This window comes from Hylobates moloch, unplaced genomic scaffold, assembly GCF_009828535.3.
Source record: "Hylobates moloch isolate HMO894 unplaced genomic scaffold, HMol_V3 SCAFFOLD_19, whole genome shotgun sequence".
In the NCBI taxonomy this organism is placed as follows: domain Eukaryota; kingdom Metazoa; phylum Chordata; class Mammalia; order Primates; family Hylobatidae; genus Hylobates; species Hylobates moloch.
Window position 1 is genome coordinate 51,429,138 of NW_026652294.1, and position 16,105 is coordinate 51,445,242.

Sequence of the window (16,105 nt, forward strand, 5' to 3'; positions counted from 1 at the left end):
CGTCTGTCTCTTTTCTCCTTACCGACTTGCTTCAGTCAGCCTCTGTTTCTCCGTGGATATTGCCAAGATAAATTTCTGCCTTATCATATGATAAACTCCTACTTGGTAAGAAAAAAACTGGGATGTGTTTAACAGTTCTTAGAAGACCACTTTGTGGATGTCCACTTGTAGAAAAAGGTGATGGATTATTACCACCATATGACAGCAAAAGACCTTCCATTGATGTTGGAAACAGCAATTCAGCAAATCAGCCTGACATCCCTGGAATTCTGAATTTTGATAGAATCTACAATAGTATGTGAAGGACTCAGTAATAATACCATTTTATCCGGTCTACCCAGGTCAGCCAGTGTTATTCAGCCCAAAACCCTCCTCCTCTTCTCTTTTTTTTTTTTTTTCCATAGTTTTCTTAATTATCTCCACATAGTGAATAGAGGGTCATTTTAAGGAAATCATAGGCATAGTAAGACAAAAGTATGGGCGGAGGAGGACATGCTGTCTAGAAGCACGTTAGTGGCAGGTCTTTTTACAGCATGGTCCAATTGAAGCAGCATGGTCACTGGTAATGCTGTCTTTGCTTTTTAAAATTGTGATTTTACATTATCATACAACAAATATTAATTGTAATTTGTGTTTCAAAATAAATTCAACTGTTTTCATGAACTTTTGGCATTTTGTCACATTTTGTTCAATTATTCTTTTCTTTCAGGAAGTTAGGGGAGGGACCTGTAGCTCTCTTTGCTGGTCCTTGTCCTCCCCCGAGCCCATTCCAGTCTGCCACAGCCCAAACTTTGCAGGTTCAAATTCCTTTAAAAATCTCTCTGTGTTAAGAGTCTGCAGGACAGGGCAAGACATGAAATGAGAAAAGGAATAAACAACTCAATACAGCAGCAACAATCACCCCCAGGATTTAGGGAGATTAAGCCTCTCTGCCCTTCCAGCAGGCTCTGGACTTTCCTGCTACCATATTCATGGCGTAAACAAGTGTCTTTCCCCATGACCAGCCAAGATAGAATAATTAAAAACAGGACTGGAGATCCAGAAAGAAATATTGATATAGATAGTAACTCATGGTGTGAGCTGGTTCTGTGTTCCAGAGCACACAGTGACTTCAGAAAATTAGCCCCAGAGCTCAGAGGCCCCCTGCACTCTCTCTTGAATACTCTGAAATGGAAACCTCTACAACAGCCACCACCTTAGTGTAGAGGATTGAGGCAGAGAGAAGGGAATTTCTAGATTTGGAGAAAAATAATTCTCCTGGTGCCACATCCCCAGCTGGCGTCTATCCTGTCCAAAGCTTACCTTGAATATGTTGCCAAGCCTCATAGTGATTAACGGGTTTGTATAGAAGCTTCTTGGATTTGATTGGTCCATCCCCAAAGTAAGGCTCAGAGCTGATGTTGATGACAGCAAAGTTATGTCCAGTGTCAATCACGTTTGGGGCATTCAGGGGCTTTGGAAGAACTAAATACAATTTCAGAAGGCAGATTAGTCCTTCGGCTTTGAGGTTTTATGATTGTTCTTAGGTAGAGGTAGAAGATGTGTTTAACATGTCCAACAAAGTCCTCTTAAAGTTTTCTGCCCAGACTCAGTGAGATCACCCGCTCTCTAAGCTCTCTGCTTTGCTTTTGCTTCCCCAATCCATTATCCTCAAAGTGCTTCCTTAAAATAAATGTGCCCCTTTGCTCAAGACCCTTCAGTGGATTCTCATCACATGTAGGATAAAATCAAAAATTCATACCATGACCAGCCAGGCCTTGAGTGATTAAGCCCCTGCCCACTCTCCAGCTTCCTCTTCCCCTCACCTAGTACCCTCCAGTCCCACTGACCTTTCACTTCATGCAACTAACAAAGCACGAACCTCCTTTCTTTAGATTGATTGTGGATGTCTCTCTTCTGCAAGGAATGCTCCACCTGCCATTATTCTCCCAGTTAATTCTTAGCTCTGATGTGAATATTTCACAGGCGGCTATCATAGAAACTGAATTAAGGTATTGTATACTTTCACAGAACCTCTACTTTTCCTTCATGGTGATTTTCAGAGTTTATGACTCTTTGTAGTATGATTATTTGATATTGGTCTTTCTGCTAGATCATAATTCATTCTCTCTCTCTATATATATCTATCTCTCTCTTTCAGCCAAACAACACAAATTCATTATAGTTCTAGAAGTCAGAAGTCAGACACGGGTCTCACTGTGCTAAAATTAAGGCATTAGCAAGGCTGTATTCCTTTCTGGAGGCTTAGGAGATAATCTGTTTCCTTGCTCTTTCTAGCTTCTAGAGACCACCTGCATTCCTTGGCTCAAGGCTCCTTCCGATCCCTTCAAAGTCCACAACATCAGGCCTCTCTGATCCTTCTTTGACCACCGCATCTCTGACTATTGTCAGGAAAGTTTCTCTACTTCTAATGACTCAAGGGATTGGAGTGGGTCCACTCAGATAATCTAAAACAATCTCCCCATCTCAAAGACCACGTATTCTCAATGGGGATGACAATGCCCCCAAAACAATGAAAACTGGTTCTTGGAGGATGCAAAAATTTTAGATATTACAATGGGTTGCAGCCCACCGAAGAGCCATAGTACATAAAGAGATATAAAGTCCATCTGTGATAATAAAATTTTATGGTGATGAGGGAGAGTTCTGGAATAAAATTTCTAAAAGAGCTCCTTAGTGGGATGATAATAAAAAGGTTGTGAAACACCACACTACACTCTAAATTCCATTAGGGCAAAGACCGTGTAGTTTGTTCACCAGCACCGACTAGGTGCTGAATTATTGTTTGTGAAGTGAATTTCCAATGAGCTCTATAGTTCCCTTGGCCCAGCCTTCTTAGAAATGCGTAACTCGTTTTGTTTTTCCTCCCCAAGAGTGTGTATTATACAATGCAGAACCTTTCCGATTTCAGAGGACATTGCAATGTTCAGTAATTTTTCTTTTTCTTTCTGTCTCAATGCTTTGGCTCACCTTCCTTAGAAATGACCTTCAAGTCTTTGCTCAAATATCTTCTCAAAAAGGCTTGACTACCCTATTTAAAATTACAGTCATCACTCCAGCCCTGCCCCAGCATTCTCTACCCCCATTTCTGCTTTAATTTTCTCCAAGACACTCAGCATTTTAGTGAACTGTACATTTTACTTATTTATTTGCTCACTGTTTATCTCCCTGTGGGAATGTAAGCTCCATGATGAGTTTTTTTCCCCCTGTATTATTCACTGCTCTATTCCCAGTGCCTAAAACAGGGGCTGAAATATAATAGGCCTAAAGTAAATTCTATTGACTAAGCGACGACTTAGGAAGTTGTCCAAGGTCAGGATAATAAAGCCAGTAAGAAGCAGTATCCCCTAACTGGAGGCAGATCATGCCAATATTAAGTTAGATAAGTCTGAGTACGTATTTCACTTATGCTAGAAAGGAGGGCAGTGCTTGAAGTAAATTTGTTCAAGTAATGCTTTCCTTGTGTGATAAAATAAGGCCACCCCTTTAAACCAGCAGATGCACATTTTATTACAGCCATTAATGTCAGTCTGTGATACTTTTATGAGGGCTTAAAAATTGTACAAAGGCTTCCTCTTAGTAATCTACCATTTTATTTTTTGCCTTTTAATCATTTTTACGGAGATGGAACATACATATTGTAAAGTGCAAATATCTTAAGTGTATTTAGCTCAAGGGATTTTACCTATGTGTACACCCATGTAACCACCACTCAGATTAAGATAGAGAATATTCCCAGCCCTCCAGAAGGCACCTGTGTGCCCTTTTCCAGTCAATATCCTCTACCCAGAGGTAGCTACTATTCTGACTTCTGTGACTAAAGATTAGTATTGCCTGTTCTTTAGCTTTATATAAATGGAATCATAAAGCATGTACTTTCTTTCACTGGTTATCGTGTTTGCAAGATTCATCCATACTGTTGCAGAAATTCTTTTTTATTACTGTTTAATATTCCTCTGCATGATTTTATGGGCTAAATTGTATTCCCCCCAAATCACACATGAAAGTCTTAACCCCTAGTACCTCCGGATGTAACCGTATCTGGACATAAGGCCTTTAAAGAAGTAATTAATTTAGAATAAGTTTATTAGGGTGTGCCATAATCCAATATGACTGCTGTCCTTATAAGAAAATTAAATTAGGACACAGGTACAAAGGGAAGACCCTGTACCTGTGTCCTAATTTAATCTCCCTGTGAAGATACAGGGAGACAATGGCCATCTACAAGCCAAGGAGAGAAGCTGCAGAAGAAATAAACTCTGTTGATGCCTTGATCTTGGACTTGTAGCCTCCAGAATTATAAGAAAATAAATTCCTGTTGCTTAAGCCACTCAGCCTGTAGTATTTTGTTATGGCAGCCCTAGCAAACTAATACATATGAATATACTATAATTTGTGATTTGTGTATCCTTTCTAATGTTGATGGACATTTGAGTTAATTTCGGTTTGGGGCTACTATGAATACAACTGCTCTGAGCATTCTTCAAGATGTCTATTTTGAACATAATACAGCCATTCTTTTGAGCATATACCTAGGGGTGGAATTGCTGGTTCACAGGGTAAGTAAATGTTTAGGTTTAATACATGTTGCCAGTTTTCCAAAGTGACTGTACCAATATGTACACTGGTGTTAAAGCCTAGTATCTGTTTTCGTAAATACTATAATAAAAGATGCTGATTAAATTGATTAAATTCCCTAATGGCTATTTACATTTTATGGCTGCCAGTCAATGTGACAGCAAAGAGACGGCAGTGACTTAGAACTGGAGATGCTTCTACACATTGATGTTGTGTGCTGTGTCTGTCACTACACACTAAAAACTAGACCCAGTGACTCTTCTGTGTATTCACCACATGGTTTGTTTTGGACGTATGTCCATGGGTAGCAAACATTCCCAGAAGCTTAAAAGTAGGGTGATTTTTCTTGTCTGCATATCATTTCCTTTCTTCCAAGAACATGCAAGATGCAAGAAATTATCCTGAACATGTGAATGTTCTACCAAATAAAACAGATTTGGGCTGTTTCCTATAACCAAAAGTAATAAGAAGAAGGAGGATTCTGAGGTGGTTCATATGGATTCTCAGGGCACAGAATCCAAATCTGTGGGGTTGCATTTATGCTACTGTTGTTATTGGCCTTTAAAAAATAGATTGTGTTCTGAGTATTTACAGCATTTCATTTATAGAAGTTGCCTCTGGGATCTCTCAAGAGATTACTAATGAAGTAACGCAAGGGGGCCAAATACAGATCAACTTTGGTCACCTCACAGTCTCCTCCTCTGTAACACATGAGACTCAGAAAGCAAAATGGTCCAGAAGAGATAGTGCTGGGTTTGGGGTCAGGAGATCCAGGTTTAATACTAAGATTTGTGCTTACAATCTTACACTGTATAAAGTTGACCCTTTGTATCTGTGGGTTCACATCTGTGGATCAGCCAACTGTGGAACAAAAATATTCAGAAAACAAATTGTGTCTGAACATGTACAGACTTTCTTTCTTGTCATTATTCTCTAAACAATACAGGATAGCAACTATTTACAGAGCATTTACAATGTATCAGAAATTACAAGTAATCTAGGCCGAGTGCCTTTCCTAGAATATATGCCAGAGAGCTGTTAGGTATTCTTGTCTAAACAGGTGCATAAGTAACTTGCGGGTTTAAAATTCCTTGCTGTAGCTATGTACACCAGCCAAGTTAACGTGGACTTACCTCCATTTTAGTTCTTCCACTCAAGCCACAAATCTACACACAGACACTCAGATTAATTTGAATTTTGAAATACTAATTTATAGCAGGAAAAATGCCCACAGCCCTGAATGTTAAAAGACATTCATGTTAATTATATAGCATAGCCTGGGCTTCTTATTAAGTGAGTAATCCTCAAAATAGGGATTCTCCAAATAATTCTCTACAATAATGAATAGGAAGTCACAACGGCAATGCTAACCTTCTTTTGAAATATAATCACTACCAGATATGTTGTGCCAGACACAACTCCAAGTATTTTATGTGTTTAACAAGGCTTCACAATAACCCTAAGAGGTACCTAAATTATGCTTCATTTACAAATAGAGAGAGACTCAAAAAGGTAACTTCATTTGGTCAAGGCCACCCAGAAGATTATGAGCTGTTAGGGACAAAATCAAACCTGGGGCTGTGTGACTCCACAGTTCATACTCTTAATTTCTTCACTCTAGTTTCATGCATATAATTTTTTAAAGGCTTAGTACCCTGGAAGTTACCCCAAAGGTATTTTAGTGGTCACATACATTTCTGTCTAGAAGCAGCAATACAAAAACATAGTGCATCAAGGACACAATCCCTTTTTCTGGAAAATGAACTTACCTTTAACAGAAATGTTGAAGGGCTTTTCCACCATCCCAGCCACTGTGTTCACACTGCAGACCCAGACTCCTGAGTCAGGGGGGAGGATCCGGTGGATGGTGAATATGGCTACTGAGAAATGATCCGTATGGTTAAAGTCTTTTGGCTGAAAAGGTCAAATACAAAAAAATAAAAACTTCTAGGGAGGCATAAACACAAAGGTCCATAACACTGACCCCATCTCATTGTTTAATAAGAAGTTTCCTAGGAGAGATCAAGAAGCTAAATGTAATGCTAATATAATTATTGGCTTATTTCCAAAGCTATTGTAGTAGCCCTGAAAGTTTATTTTGGATTGATGCCCTGTCAGATCCTGCTGTTGTATTTGTGTGTTTGGGAGTACGGAGTAAACACTTACAAGCAAGACACCTGAAGCAGGATTTCTTTTAAACTACTCCTCGTAAGATTTGTTCATTTCCTATCTAACACAGAGATGGCTGTGTGGGAGGACAAAGTGACTTCCTGAGTGTTTGAGAGGCTGTCAAGTGTGGAGTACTGGAAAAATCCAGGGTTCTGAAGATAGACGGACCTCTGCCATTTTTTTTTTTGAGAGACAACAAAGTCTTGTTCCGTGGCTCAGGCTGGAGTGCAGTTGAGTGATCATAGTTCACTGCAGCCCCAAACTCCTGGCCTTAAGTGATCCCCCCACCTCACCCAAGTAGCTGGGACTACAGATATATGCCACCATGTCTAGCTAATTCTTTTTTTTATTTTTTAAGAGATGGGGTCTTGCTGTGTTGCCCAGGCTGGTCTCGAATTTCTGGCCTAAAGTGATCCTCCCACCTCAGGCTTCCAAAGCACTGGGATTGCAGGCATGAGTCACCATATCTGGCCTCTTTGCCATTTTTGACCAATTCCTTAGTTACTTAACTTCATCCAGCCAGTTCCCACTTCCGCAAAAAAAAAAAAAAAAAAAAAAGAGAGAGAGAGAGAGAGACTAGGCAATGTTAAGTAAGAAGTTACATATAGTTATGGTCAACCTTACTACATAGTAGCCATTACTTTCATTAACTCATGAAAAAGCCAACAAGATTTTGGAAGCCATCAATTGGCTTCTTCTACCTGATGGGCTGTTTGAGTGGAATCAGGGACACTGAAACGTGGACCCTAGTAATGGTACATTCTACATATTCTTCCCTCAGAAGGTCACTCATACCTGCCTCTGGTCAAGCTAATTTTGGTCATCTTTGATAGAAAAATAGGATAATAAGTATTTCTAAATTTTTAGATTAAAAAATACATCAATACCCTAAGGATCACTTTCAACACAAGAGAAATTTGGGGTGGCTCCTGTCTCTGCTGCATTTGGTATAGTTGGGAGAGAGAAGGAAAGCATGTTCGAAAAGTAGCTTGATCCTTTTAAACTAAAAAGAACTGCTGTGATATTACCTAACCATGGGTGAGCATCAGCAATGAGGGCAAAGGGAAGAGGTGGGGAGAAACCCAAGGAATGCATGCAGACCTAAGGGATCCCGTGGATTGTAGTTTCAGAACTGGGGAACTCTCCTCTTCTATGCTCCCCTAACTGCTGCTCCAAAGAGCGTAATAGGAGTGGACCGGTCATCAAAACTCCATGTCCTGGTTGCATCTGGTAGCACGTAAATCTGCTGATTCATGGGTTGCAACACCACCTTACTCTCCTGATATGAGTGGTTAGAGATATGGGGACACTGTGAGAGCAAAGCTTTGCACAGATTGACACATACTTCTCCCCATACTAGCTGGACAGTCCTGCAGGATGTGTGCCATCCTTGGCACTCAGCTCTGTCAGTTCCACGGGGGGCACATTCCCAACCTTGCACTGCAGTACTGGCCAACAGAGGAAATCAGTGAGGCTGCAGTGAGTCAGTTCTGCCTCTCCGGGAACAGGGCATTTTATCAAAGCCAACAACACACTAGCCTAGGAGGATAAAAGCACTGAATGGTATCTATCATTTAGTGGGGTGATTACTACACTGAAGCATCTCATGGTTTAAGAATGGCTCTTACATGGAGCACTGTCCCATCCGGCTTCACCAGGGTCATTTCTTCATTAGTAGGTAGCGGCCAGCCAGAAGCTTTGCAAATGGGATTGAATTTACCACTGTTTACTTCTATATGATCTGGCAAATCCACTATCTTTGGGGTCATCCTTGGTATGCCTGAAGGAAGAAAACAGCACTGTGAAATCTAATATTTAACAGAGCCAGCAGCAGTAGTAATAATAAAAATAGTTACTTTAGTAAGTCATGCATTGGGCAAGAACTTTGCAAATATTTTATTGTTTTGTCATCACATAAGACACCTGTGATGTGGATGATATTGTGGTCTCCCATTTTATGGATGAGGAGACAGAGGCTCACAGCCCAGATTCAGACTCAGATCTTTATAAATCCAGAGTCCACGCTCTTCGCCATGAGGCTGTGCTCCTTTCATGGACCAGAAAGGAACAGTCTCAATATTAAAGTGATTATCATGGCCATATCTTCCCTAGACTTTGCTGTTCAATCCCCCTCTTTTTACATGAATGATTACAAAAATACAACAAAAAAAAAACTAGTTCTTCCTCCACTCATCAAATAACCCAATGGTATTGCTGTTCAACAGCACTGTCCTCAGTTGAGATATGTGAGAGATGTCTCATGCACTGGGAAGTCTGCAAATAGCAAATAACTAAGAGGAAAAGGTGAAGAAAGTTGCTCACCAAAGAAGTACATCAAAGAAGTGGAATATAACTTCCCCAAATCAATATCTACTCAACAGCCAAATCAAAAATGTTGCTGCCAATATTGAAAGAAGGAAAAATGTCTGTGGTGTCAATAAAGGTAATGGTGTCAGGTTTTCTTGCCTAATATCTACATAGTACAGAATGAATAACCCTGAAATATACCAATTTTATTCTGAACCACAGGGACTCAGGGAACTGTGGACTATTTGTAATTGAATGTGAGACATGTTTGAAAATTGTCCAACACTCAGTAAACAATGTAGGTGATAGAGGTGCCCTCAGAGCAGCAGTAACTACAGACTGTTTCTTATCGGTGGTGGGAAGAGGCGGGGTCAATAATGATGTTTTGTACTGATATCCTACTTCTCAAACCTAGAATGAAATGGGTAAAGGTGTGGAGGAGAAGGGAAAGAGGTTTAATACTTACAAGGTTATTCCTTGATACATCTGTAAACTTGGAAAGATTATGGAAAACGTGCCAAATTTTTCAGCCTAAGTAGCTATTTGAATAGGAATTGGAAAACATGTTTTGACACTTTTAAAGCATTTCTTTCCTTCATCGTCCCCTTGTATTTTCTGAAGTTGGGTGGGGGTGAAGGTGGATGTGCTGGGCTAAAGTGGAATCTGGGAAGGGAGCTACTCTCTGAAAGCCCTAGTTGCACCCTGGTTAACCTGTCTTAGATTCTCCCATCAGAATGCGCTCCTTTTGCAGCATCAGCAGTAGGGAACAGACAGGAAGGAACAAAGCACAAAATTCAAATCCTTAAACTTGTTAGCTGCCCGCGTTCAATACAATCCCCTAGTAGCCCCGTGGCATTTCCTTCCCTTTCTAACCACTCCCTGATTCCTGCCCCGTAGTAAAGTCCAGGCTTGGCAAAAGAATAAAAAATATAAAGTTTAAAGACTTTGAGAAAACACTTACTGGCATCCCACCCCCACTCCCAATATTTGTTCTGATTTCCAAAAGTAACAGAAAAAAAGGCCATAGCTGTATTATTATGAGTGTAGATTTCACTGGATATGTATTTATTTCAATGGCATTTATATTTATATGATTGAAAAAGCAACACATATTTATTATTTAAGTTTGAAAATACATATGTCTGCTTCTTTTAATTTTAAAAAGTATATTCTAGGGCAGTGGATAGCAAACATTTTCTGCAAAGAGAGCAAATATAGTCAGCTTTGCAAGCCATGTTTTCTGCCCTTGTAGTACAAAAGCAGCGACAGATGACATACTATAAGTGAATAGAGGTGGCTGTGATCCAAACTTTTTTTCTTTATAATAACAGATGGTGAGAAATAAAAAAGAATGAAGTACTGATACGTGCCACAACACAGATAAACCTCAAAAAAGGTGTGGCAAATGAAGCTAGTCACAAATGACGACACATTATACGATCTTGTTTACAGCATATAAAATGTCAAGAACAGGCAATCTACAGAGACAGAAGATATGGTTGACCCTTGAACAATACAGGCTTGAACTGCATGGGTCCACTGACGTGGATTTTTTTCAATAAATATATTGGAAAATTTTTTGGAGATTTAGGATAATTTGAAAAAACTCACAGACAAACTGTGTAGCCTAGAAATACCAAAAAATTAAGAAAAAGGTATGTCATGAAGGCATAAAATATATATTGATACTAGTCTATGTGTTAATTGACTATGTTATTGGTAAGGCTTCTTGTCAACAGAAGGCTATTAGTAGTTAAGTCTTTGGGGAGTCAAAAGTTATATGTAGATTTTCTACTGTGAGGAGGGTCAGTACCCCCAGCCCCCATGTTGTTTAAGGTCAACTGCAAATTAATGGTTGTCAGAAACTAGGATGATTGGAGAATGGAAGTTTCTGCTAATGGGTACAAGGTTTCTTTTGGTATAATGAATATGTTGTAAAATTAGATTATGGCAATGATTGCACAGCTCTGTAAATATACTAAAAACCATTGAATTTACATTTTAAAAAGTTGAACATTATAATATAAAAAATGTATCTCTATAAAGCTGTTTTTAAAAAGATAGTGGGCTGGATGTAGTCTGTGGGTTAAAGTTTGCTGACTCCTGCTGGAGAGTAATTTCCGAACTAGAATTACATAAAATTTCATTTTGAGCATAATCTTTTCTATTTGTTTTATTCTTTCTATTGCTTTAAAAATATCCCCTGTCTAAATCCATCCCAAATTGCTCTTTCTCTGTTACGCATGTCCAGGGAAAAGGCTGGTCCTAGAGAAGGGAGCAGAAAAGGTAGGAGAGCTCTCAGCTGGCCAGTCATCACTTAAGCTGCTACAAAGAGCACATGGCTTATGCCTAGTGCAAAGAAAAATAAAGCCTACTATTAGGGTTAGTAGAGCAGAATTAAAATGCTGTGCTTTAGGATTTAGGATAAATTATTCCCAACTTCTGGATGGAAACAAAAGAGGCTTGAGGATCTTAGGATGCCGGCACAAGAATTACACACTACCAAAGCTCATTTCAGACATACTGAACATGGCCCTGACTACAGTGTTACCTTGCTTTACCTTCTCTCTCACACTGGAGCCCCTGCCATCCTGGAGAGCAGAGACATCCTTGGAAGCGATCACACATCTCCCCATTGTTGCAGCTGCACCTAAGCTTACAATCTGGCCCATAAAAACCAGGGTGGCATGCTGTAAACAAAGACATCAAAAAACCAGTATTAATCCAGGGGAAGAGAGGAAACTAAGGCTGCAGGTGCTTAGTTTTATTTTTCTCTCTAAGCCATCAACTTTGCTGATTTGTGTAAGGTAGGGGGTAATTTATCTGAATTACCAGGAACTTAAAAAGCTGGGGAGTTATGCCTCCAAAAAAAGTTGAATGAGCTCCTATCTTGCCAACTTTCTTGTAGATACAACTACATTTAGAAAATAACTTCCTGAAAGCACTTAAGAGTGGGATAGGAAGAAAAAAGACCTGGAAGATTCTGGAGGGGAATTGAAATTTGGAAGACGGGAATGATGTGTTTCCCAATTTTCAGCTTTTAGCCCAGCTGTTAGGTACAGTGGACACCACGTATGGAAGCTAAAACTCCAAAGAAAACCTGCAGTCTACTGGCCTGATGAATCAGAGACAGAGTCAGGAAAACCACAGCCACTGTAAAGAGAGGGAAAACCCAGAAAGAGTCAGAGAAAATCCCAGATCTTTGGCTGATCCTTGATCCATGCATGCTCAGTACAGACTCAAAGCAGCCCAGCTAAAGATAAAAGAACTAAACCGAGTTTGACCTGATTCCTAACAGTGAGAGTTTGAGGTTTGAATCCTACCAAGTTAATTGCCTGCTAAAACAAAACAAAATCAACATTCCTGAAAGGAATATATCATATTCCAGAGTCTCCACAATGTAACATTTTCAATGTTCAAGATACAATCCCAAGAAGAAATGGAGAATTAAGGCCCGTTTTTTAAGGGAAAAGAAATAAACAGAGACCAACTGTGAGGACTCAGATGTTGGAATAGACAAGAATTTTAAAACAACTATAATAACTATGCTCAGTGAGGTAAAAGAAGATACGTTCATAACAAATGAAACAATGAGAAACTTCAGCAGGGAAATAGAAACTATTTTTAAAAAGCAAAAGGAATTCTAAAACTGAAAAACACAATATTTGAAATCAAATAATCACTGTATGGACTTAGCAACAGAATGGAGATGACAAAAGAAAGAGTCAATAAACTTGAAGCAACATCAATAGATAGCCCATCTGAAGAAGAAAAGTAGGGAAAAGTTTGGAAAAAAAATGATTATTAATCCTTAGGGACTCATGAGACAAAACATCTAACACACATGTAATTGGAGGTCCAAGAAAGATCAGAGAGAAAGGGTTAGACAAAATGTTTGAAGAAATAATGGTTTAAATTATCCCAATTTGTTGAATTTTACACATTCAAAAATTTGTTAAGCCCTTAGCAGAATAAATATAAAGTAAATTATGCATAGGCACATCATGGTTAAACTGCTAAAAACTAAAAATCAAGATAATTTAAAATGTTAGCTTTTTAAGACTGTTTCTTTGTAGTAGAATATTTAAGCCATTCAAATTATGTTTTGGTACTTGTAATAAGCTCCTGGGAGGACAGGATAGAAGCATTATTTTCCCTTGGAGCTGACTAAACCTTCCAGGACAATTCTTAGAATTTGGTGCATGGCAAATGGATTCTGTTAACTGGGTGTCCTTATTTTGATCAACTGTAACATTACTAGAAGGCTTCTAACCAAAAATTAACGCAAAAGCTTGTCTTTTGGGGTTCTGATGATTTGTTTTGATTTTGTATTTTATTCACCCAGCTAAAATGCACTCTTTATTTTTAGTATCAATCACAACTAAGTTACCTACAAATTCACTACAATCACTATCAAAATTGCCATGGTATTTTTCACAGAAATAGAAAAAACAATTCTAAAATTTATACTGAACCACAGAAGGCCTAGAATAGCCAAAGCAATATTGAGCAAGAAGAACAAAGCTAGAGATATCACATTACCTGATTTCAAAATATATTACAAAGCTATAGTAATAAAAACAGTACGGTACTGGCATTAAAAACAGACATATAGACCAACGGAACAGAATTGACAGCCCAGAAATAAATTTACACATTTACAGTTAACAGATTCAACAAAAGTATGAAGAACACACAACAGAGAAAGGATAATCTCTTCAATAAATGGTCCTGGGAAAACTAGATTACCACAAGCAGAAGAATAAAATTAGAACCTCATCTCATTATATTCAAAACTCAAAATTGACTAAAGACACAACATAAGACCTGAAATTGTAAAACTACTAGAAGAAAACAGAGGGGAAAAGCTTCTTGATATTGATCTGGGCAATGATTTTTTTGGATATGACCTCAAAAGCACAGACAACAAAAGCACAAATAGACAAATGTGATTGCATCAAACTAACAAGCTTCTGCACAGCAAAGGAAACAATCAACAGAGTGAAGAAACAATGTATGGAACAAGAGAATGTATTTCCAAAGTATACACCTGATAAGAGGTTAATATCCAGAATATATAAGGAACTCAAACAACTTAATAGCAAGCAAACAACCTGATTTAAAAATGGACAAAGGACCTGAATAGACATCTCCTTTTTTTTTTTTTTTTTCCTTTTTTGAGATGGAGTTTCACTCTTGTTGCCCAGGCTGGAATGCAATGGCGTGACCTCAGCTCACCGCAACCTCCACCTCCCAGGTTCAAACGGTTCTCCTGCCTCAGCCTCCCGAGTAGCTGGGATTAAAAGCATGCACCACCATGCCCAGATAATTTTGTATTTTTAGTAGAGACGGGGTTTCTCATTGTTGGTCAGGCTGGTCTCAAACTCCCAACCTCAGGTGATCCACCCACCTTGGCCTCCCAAAGTGCTGGGATTACAGGCGTGAGCCACCGTGCCCAGCCAACATCTCTTAAAAGACAACATACAAATGGACAAAAGGTCTATGAAAAATCCTCAATCTCACTGATCATCAGGGAAATGAAAATCAAAACCACAATGAGATATCACATCACACCTGCTAGAATGGCAAGGATGTAGATAATAGGGAACCCTTGTATGCTGTTGGTGGGAATGTAAATTGGTACAGTCATTATGGAAAACAATATGGAAGTTCTTCAAAACACTCAAAATATAACCGCCATATGATCCAGCAATCCCATTTCTGGTATATATCCAAGAGAAATAAAATCACTATCTCAAAGAGACATCTGTATTCTCATGTTCATTGCAGCATTGCTTACAGTAGCCAAAATATGGACTTGACCAAGCGTCCATCCATGGATGAATGGATAAATAAAATGTGGTGTGTACACATATATAATGGCATATTATTCAGCCTTTGAAAAGAAGGAAATCCTGTCATTTGCAACGACATGGATGAACCTGGAGGGCACCGTGCTAAGTGAAATAAGCCAGGCATATAAAAACCAATACTGTAAGTTCTCTTCTATAAGTGGAATCTAAAAAAAGTCAAACTTATAGAAGCAGAGTAGCATAGTGGCTCCCAGGGACTACAGGGTGGAGGAAATGGGGAGATGTTGGTCAAAGGGCAAAAACTTTTAATTACACAGTAGGATAAGTAAGTTCTGGAGTTCTAATATACAGTGTGGTGGCTAAACTTAGTATTACTGTATTGTATACTTGAAATTTGCTGAGCGATTTTAAATGCTCTCACCACACCCACAGATAACTGTGTGAGGTGATGGATGTGTTAATTAGCTTAACAGCAGTAATCACTTCACAATGTATACATATATCAAAATATCACATTTTGCACCTCAACTACATACAATTTTTATTTAGCAATTAGACCTTGATAAAGCTGGAAAAAAACTTAATCACAACTTCTTACTCAAAGCAGATGGTAGAAAAGGTGAGAATTAATTAATAAGCATAAAGGAAATCTGACTACTGAAATCAAGTTTCTGTTGGGATGGCAGAAGACCTCAAAATATCATGAAGCCTTGATTTTTTTAGTTTCTAGAATACACTGGAACTTTCTTCCTGGCAAAGGGTTCTGAATGACTTTGAATGATCACGTATTTGCACAGTGGAATTCCCCTGTTCTCTTTATTATCCCCACTATTTGCTTCAAAAATTTCTATTATTGCTTATTTCCTCAGACAGAAACCAGCCCTGATACATAAAACTTGCCAATGTACAATCTGTTATTGACTATTCTAAATCCTGGACTATTAAAGGAGACCATGTCCTTAAGTAGTTACTGTTAGAAATGTCTCCTTGCTTTCCTACTGCTTTTTGGATGGATTGAACAGGATAGTAATTGTTGAAAGGAGTCTGGAAGAATATTACAACAGTTCTATTCATAAAATCTTGGTGATTTCTTGAGCCAGGAATGGGCTGAGTTCATGAAATGTACTCTTATAAACCTGGGCCCAGAGACACATTCACTATGAAGCTGATGAAGTTTATGTTCTAGAGACTGCCTGCATGCACCCCTCCTGGGTCCTGGCAAAGTGCTCATAGTTTGC

General features: G+C 38.8%; 1 protein-coding gene across 5 annotated transcripts in view; it reads right to left on the reverse strand.

The window, feature by feature from the left end:
• Positions 1 to 16,105, reverse strand: part of TEK (TEK receptor tyrosine kinase) — a 125,125-nt gene that overhangs the window by 38,205 nt on the left and 70,815 nt on the right. For 2 of the 5 annotated variants that reach the window (XM_032137823.2, XM_032137822.3), the window contains exons 7-10: positions 11,616 to 11,744; positions 8,376 to 8,527; positions 6,348 to 6,492; positions 1,303 to 1,464 (exon numbers count right to left, since the gene is read on the reverse strand). In XM_032137823.2, the coding sequence (XP_031993714.1) occupies positions 1,303 to 1,464; positions 6,348 to 6,492; positions 8,376 to 8,527; positions 11,616 to 11,744 (588 nt within the window). The remainder of the gene's footprint in view (positions 1 to 1,302; positions 1,465 to 6,347; positions 6,493 to 8,375; positions 8,528 to 11,615; positions 11,745 to 16,105) is intronic. The other 3 variants (XM_032137824.1, XM_032137825.2, XM_032137826.2) reach the window with 2 other exon arrangements.